At 40.1% G+C, this 7,483-nt stretch overlaps 1 protein-coding gene across 1 annotated transcript; it reads right to left on the bottom strand.

The window, feature by feature from the left end:
* Positions 1-1,281: 1,281 nt before the first annotated feature.
* LOC311234038 (cadherin-related family member 2-like) lies at positions 1,282-6,968 on the bottom strand. The gene is made up of 4 exons (XM_084321127.1): positions 6,867-6,968; positions 5,820-6,026; positions 4,820-4,975; positions 1,282-3,254 (listed from the first exon to the last, which is right to left on the bottom strand). The coding sequence occupies exons 1-4, from the start codon at positions 6,918-6,920 to the stop codon at positions 2,934-2,936; spliced, it is 738 nt and encodes a 245-aa protein (XP_084177253.1). The 5' UTR covers positions 6,921-6,968; the 3' UTR covers positions 1,282-2,933.
* Between the last annotated feature and the right edge of the window lie 515 nt (positions 6,969-7,483).

The raw sequence follows: 7,483 nt of genomic DNA, 5'->3' as shown, positions 1-7,483 counted from the left end.
TTTTGAATCACTTCTCTTGTAACACAACTCCTGGTCTACAGTTCTCCTGGTACAGTGTGTAAACCCATCTTAGGTCCCGTCATCTATTAACAGTCTATACTGTAGTTGAGGGGAACCTGTGTCAGAAACAAAAACAAAATTACAAACATCTCAAAACAATCTGGTCAGACTACTGCTTGACCTTACTCCTAGAACCCACCTCACCCCTGCCCACTTTGACAACCTAGGATGGCTTAGAGTAGACACAACTTGCAATGGGCCTGGTCTACAAGATACACTACACGACCAAAGTACCCATGTACATGTCAAAATACTTCCCACTTTCAAAAACACTCTCAAAAAACACCTACGGGAGACTGCAATTCTAAACTGGCCCCTGTAAATGTCCTAACACAACCCCCCCCCCCCCCCCCCCCCCAATGTACAGTAAATGACCAAGTATAATAATAATAACTTTGTTTTATATAGCGCCTTTCAGAGGACCCAAGGTCGCTTTACATAGGGGGGGGGGGGGGGGAGATGACAAATTAACAAACATAGTGGACAGACACAACATATACATATAAAGTGAGAAAGTTAGGGGTTGAAGGCCAAGTTGAAGAGGTGGGTTTTGAGCAGTTTTTTAAATTAGTCCAGAGTTGGGGCGGTGCAGAGTTCTGCTGGGAGGGAGTCAATATTCCAATGTACAGTTTTGCTTGTTCAGTTGTACAGTGTCCCCCACCCACTCTTCCTACCCAACCTGTGAACCTGATGTAAACAAGACAATTTTTCTGTTTGATATCTCAATGTTTTGTAATAAAAAAAATATTCTGATTGGACAAGAGATAACAATTATTTGCATCTTTATTGTAACAAATGTATGAACAGTCAGCAATAGATGTCAAATGATTTACAGTAATATCAAGTAACAAGTGACTTATATCTCGACCATTAGCCAATGGAAATGCATCTTCAGAAATAAGATCAGATAAACAAGACTGACACAAAACTGATGAATGATGAAATGAGCACATAAAGTGCAGACATACTATAAAATCCTATCTACATGGGTGTTCCAGGTTAGTGTGTTATCGACAAAAATCCCAAGATATTTATATGAAGAGACCTGTGAGATGGACTGTGTGTGGATGACCACAGGCCTGTGGTCCCCAACACCTCTGGGGTCAAACACCATCTCCCCAGTCTTCTTAACATTTAAAACCAGACAGTTATTGTCGCACCAGTTTTTAAAACCTCTGGATTTCCAAATAATAGTCAGCTATGGTCACTGTCATTCTTAATTAGAGCTAAAACTTTATTTAACAGATTGCAGAATGGGTACAATACAGTACAGCTCATAGATAGATAGATAGATAGATAGAAGAAAAACAAACCTGTGCGAGTCTTAATTCTTTATTTTTGTCAATATACTATGCAGTATACTAATATACAATGCTATATTACATCTGTTCTAGCAATGTTGTACCAATGTTTACCATATGTTACTGTTTTACCAATCGTATGCTACAGCAGTAAAGGTGTTAATAATTGGAATGGTTTGAATTTTTTTTTTTTAGAAATCATGGAATTAATGTAAAAACACAGAAAGTATATTTAGATTCAAAGGCAATTTTAATAGCTTTCAATGAATACAGTTTCTCTCCTGTGAAATACAGTTAAAGCATTCACTTTTGACAGCCCTAGTATTTACAGGACATAACATTGTTCAAATAACAATGAAAACATGACAAACTGAATTTAAATAATCCACATCAGTAAAACTAAGAGGCCTTGATTTTCCATTTTAGCTTTAGCATAACAGATAACAGATAACTCCGTCTCTCCCTCACTATCTGGTAACGCATGGTCTGGTGGTTTCATAACAACACTGTGGCACATATTCGTTAAGGCACAGCACACAGTCACAATCTTGTCAATGAAAGAAAAGTCCTCGCCTTCAAATGGAACCAGCAGTTGGACTGGTATGGTATTATGTAGCATGCGATACTTATTGCGTACCAAACCGATCACTCTTTCAACATGGACCCTGAGGTGAGCTATTTGCTGTGTCTCTTCTACAGATTTTGGATCCATCTGGGCACGTCCGCTTGTGAATCCAGGGATTTTCACCGATGCACACATTAATGAAACATGGTCCCCAATGTCAAATCCACGGTCTGCTAAAACCAAGTCTCCAGGCAACAGTTTATTGAGGAGACCACTGTTCTCGGTCAGATGCTTGTCACTTACACGCCCTCCCCACCCTTTGGAAATGAAAGAGATAGACCCCTGTGGTGTAATGCCAATCAGGTACTTAACAGTGTGCTTTTGCTTGTAGTGGGAATATGTCTGTGCCTGCGCTTTCAGATTTGATGGTCTCAGTGCCAATTTCAAAGCAGTCCAGAATAACCGCAACACGATTGCCAAAAGCCTCTACAAACTGATGTGGCATGGTTAGTTGGAGGCAATGTCTTGGGCCAGGCACGTGGGGGCATCATTTGAGCTGTGGGCATCCACTGTGGTGCCGGCGGGGTCTGAGATTGAGGCAATATGGCTCTTGCAAAAGTCCCCATCATCTGCAGGAAGAGTTGGGTGGTGGCCTGCTGCTGCTCCTGCATGGACCTACTTGTGCTGTATAATGACAATACATTTTAATCTAATCTAATCTTTAGACAAGGTTTAATAAGGTGCAAGGTTCAAAGTAATCTATTATTAGTATCAATTTATTTGTCTAAAGATGATCCATGATCCTTTTTGATGACTGCTATGGTAGAGTGTGAACTCTCAAATGGCAACGATAAATACTAGGTGGTGGACAATTAGCATTTCAATGGTGTGGGGGTTGCAGCCATCGCATTCCAATGTAAGTGTCCTTGAGCAAGACGCTTAACCCCCTTAACCCTCCTGCAAGACTGGGTCTCGGGCTGCCTGTCTGTTCTCCTCCTCCTTCTCCTTCAGCTGAGCCTGTAGCAGTGAAGGGCTTGGGGTAATATGTGGACTGTATGAAGGCATCTGAAATTCTCTCTCTTTAGTATCTTGCCAAATTCTGATGCAGTCAGCCTGCCCTCTCGCTCCTTGTGCCACAGTGGACATGCAGCCTGTCCCGTCATTTGCAGTTGTAGTTGTCTTGCTTCCTCAAGATCAAAGCTCTGGATGTGCTGTGGTGTTGGTATGCCTATGTCTGGAGAGAGGGGCATGGGGATGGTCTTGGTACAGTGAGAGGATACAGGCAGGGATGTTGTTGGGTTGGTCTGTGGTCGCTGCAACAGTGGGAGCTGCAGCGAAAGAAAAAAGAAATAGATTAGAAATAATTTGTCTCATTTCTTTCTCTCCCCCAGAACCATTACCATTGTGGTTGGAGCCCAGGCTCAAAACGGCTTAAGATCTTGAGGTAGAAAAATGCTGTTTTTGAGGACTTGATTAGAAATACAAAACAATGAATAAAAAATATATATATATTACAGAGGTGTTCCATAGACTCACAGGAATTGTGTAAAAGTGCCCAAATAGTGAAAGAAATAGTAAAATAGTTCCCCTTTAATATGATCTATGTCTCTAATTCTCATATTGGCGCATTCTTCCAATTCTCCTCTCACAATATTCACCCTCACTGAACTGAGTCATCTGAAAATGTGCTGATTTGTGATGTCAGAGACTCAGCTGCATGTTGAGACTCACACACTAAGCACAGTTACCATTGTGGTTGGAGCCCAGGCTCAAAACGGCTTAAAATTTTGACAACGGAACAACATATGAAGTAGTGCAGTGTTGTAGTACTCGGGTCCAGGACTTGGACTTGAGTCCGAGTACTGGACTGATTTTCAGGACTTGTGACTCGACTTGGACTTGTGCACTGAGGACTCGGACTTGGACATGGACTCGAGCATTGACTGCATTCGGACTCGGAAGGTGCAGACAAGGACTTGTGAATTGATACATTTATTTTAGTTTTTATTTTGTTATTTATTTAGTTATTTTTTGGTAATAGGCCCTAATCATTTGTAATAAGATATTGATGGCTAGTGCATTTGTTTGGCTATTTACATTTACATTTAGTCATTTAGCTGACGCTTTTATCCAAAGCGACTTACAAGTTCTGTACGACAAGTCATCAGGAAGGGTACAACTCTATCAGCTGAGTAACAATGTTCATCAAAGTGTTGAGTGCTACAGTGTAGGTTAGTTTATTAGGACAAGTGCATGACAGTAAGGTTAGTTAGGGTTAGATTTCTTTATTGTGTCTATTTATTGTGGCTATTGTGTCACAAAGTAAATAAACTCCATTTTAAATGGTGAACGCTGTGTCATTTATGTATAATGTAGACCTTTTTTTATTTGTATGTCAGCTCTTCGACTGCCAGAATGGAGTGGACTCAACCTTGATGACTTGGACTCGGACTCGGGTAATGGGGACTCGACTTGGGCTCTTCTTTGGTGACTTGGACTTGGACTCTGACTCAAACACTGGGGACTCGACACTCGACTCAGACTCGATATTTAGTGACTCGACTACAACACTGAAGTAGTGATGTACTGACTGTACACAGTACCAACGGAACAACATACTGTATGAAGTAGTGATGTACTGACTGTACACAGTACCAACAGAACAACATACTGTATGAAGTAGTGATGTACTGACTGTACACAGTACCACCAGAACATATGAAGTAGTGATGTACTGACTGTACACAGTACCAACAGAACATATGAAGTAGTGATGTACTGACTGTACACAGTACCAACCGAACAGCATACTGTATGAAGTAGTGATGTTTTAATGATTACTCTACATAAAGCAACTTTGATATTTCAATTCTTACATTTTCCATCTCCTTACCTGCACAACCATAAATTCTTTCTTTTCAAAATCCAGCTCCAAGGGTTTTTGGACCATGAGTTGAACTTGAGTTGCGCTTTCTGCAACGGTAAACACAGGAACTACGGCGAACACATCCTTGACGTCTCCAGCCAGGGTTAGCTTGATTTGTCCTCCCTGCACAATAAACATAATGATTCATACTTAATCACAAGTAACCACTCAGGTCTTGTTATGTGTCATACAGTTGGACAGTACAACAGGACAACATGGTCTCTGCTTTTTTCATTGAAGTGTTTTGAAACAGTGATAATAATTATATTATACAGTATATACTGTATATATATGTATCTATAATTGTTGGATATGTCTGCATATATCCCTCCCTATTCACATACCTGTATAATAAAATTTAATAATATGTACAGTATATATTATATCTATATCTGTATATATCCCATACCTACTCTCAATAGTTATACCACTGGCCAGCATGGCTTACCACCATATTCTTATATTCAGAGTTAATTATATTGTTTACACTGCTTATTTGTATCATTACAATAGTTGTATTGCCTATATTAATGTATTATACTATTACCATGCCCCTCTCCCATGTACCCCCCCCCCCCCCATGCTACTACTGTATGATGCCCGCATTTCCCCAAGCGGATCAATAAAGGAATATCTTATCTTATCTTAGTACATTACCTGTATCACTTTATATAATTATACTGTAAATACATGTTGCATATATTACCAGTAGCTTGTTATATATATCACATTTAATTACTTGTACATTGTATATTATTATTGCACTTAACTGTTACAGTCTGGTACACTCTGGTTAGATGCCAAACTTCTTTTTGTTGTACTGTACTTGTGCTGTATAATGACAATACATTTTAATCTAATCTAATCTAATAAACATCAAATTAGAGACTGTTTTTTTCTTTTCAATATCTCTGTTTTTGTTTATCTTTTTAAAGAATAAAAAAAAAAAAAAAAAAAATCCTGTGACCTGGTCCGCATCTCTGACAGTGATGTCGAGGGGGATGGATCCTGATGAGTGCTCAATAATCTCTCCTGTGAAGGTGTCCTGCGGGACACATGTATCTTCGCACCTGTAGAATTCGGGTTTGTTGTCGTTTATGTCGAGAATTCTGATCTGTACCTCTGCAGTGGTGAAGGCATACACCCCATGGATGTTCAGATTAGCCTCAGTAGCCTAGAAGAGAAGAGAAGAGAAGAGAGGAGAGGAGAGGAGAGGAGAGGAGAGGAGAGGAGAGGAGAGGAGAGGAGAGGAGAGGAGAGGAGAGGAGAGGAGAGGAGAGGAGATAATTGATAACTTTACTGCTAGGCTCATATTTAATACTAGTACTACTATTACTACTACTACAACTGCTACACTACTACTGCTACTACTACTACTACTACTACTACTACTACTACTACTACTACTATGACAACTGCTACTGCTAAGACTAGTAGTAGTAATTTAAATCATTATTATTGGAAATAAATAAATAAAAGAGACATGTACCTTAACAATCACAACAACCTCAACAAAACTTCCGTTGCCAATGGTTTCACGGTCGATTTCGGACTTGACTGATATTTCTCCATTATCTTGGTTGATTTCAAAAAGGCATGTATTGTGTTCAATTACACTTGCTTGACTTGCTCACAATATAAACACACAGTAATACAGTAGATGATTTGTTTTATCCTATCCAAGGGATTCGTTTTGTGACATTAATTCACATTACCTGGCATTAGCAATAGAATGACAAACAGCAAGATGCATGTCATGATGTCAGCATGTATTGTGTTCAATTACACTTGCTTGACTTGCTCACAATATAAACACACAGTAATACAGTATGCTTTGTTTTATCAAGCGCGCACACACAGTGTTATATTAACAAACGCATTAATCAATAGTAACATATATCGCGCACGCACGCACACACACGACGCACACACGGTGTTATAACCAAATAACGCTCTGATTAACAAATAGTAATATATAGGTTTCTTTAGACTAGAATAAGTTAAATTAACTTACCGTCTCTGGAACGTTTAACGCTGGTCTGTAACGCTGTGACTGAGAAAAATGCATTTCAATAGTAATGTATATAAATTAAGAGCTTACTGATTGAGAGCTAAATCCACTGCCGACAGAAGAGACGCAATATTTACTTCCTAGTCCAGTAAAGTCCACGGCACTCTCTCTCTGCCTCTCTCTCATTTTGCCGAGGGCGGAGCTCGTCCAGCACGTTGTCACCAGCTGTATGAGAGCGCCCCCGCTGGTCATTGTTAACATTAACCACACCAAAACGACGTCATAACGGCAGGCAAACAGCTGTTCCAGGACTTTTCCCAGCTGTATCTGTAGTGACCTCGGTGCTGGAGCCGTCCTCCTGCAAGAGGATGCATTAGAGGTGGAGCACCCAGTGTGCTACTTTTCTAAAAAGTTTGACAGGCATCAACTGCACTACTCTACTATAGAGAAGGAGGCGCTCGCTTTGGTTCTTGCCTTGAACCATTTTGATGTTTACGTTGGATCCTCCAGTTTACCCCTTGTTGTGTATACAGACCATAACCCTTTGGTTTTTCTTCGCAGCATGGTGAACTCGAACCATCGTTTGATGCGATGGAGTTTGTTCCTCCAGGCGTATAACT

This window comes from Notolepis coatsorum, assembly GCF_963971535.1.
Source record: "Notolepis coatsorum genome assembly, chromosome: 9".
NCBI lineage: Eukaryota > Metazoa > Chordata > Actinopteri > Aulopiformes > Paralepididae > Notolepis > Notolepis coatsorum.
This window is presented reverse-complemented; position numbering and strand designations above follow the sequence as displayed.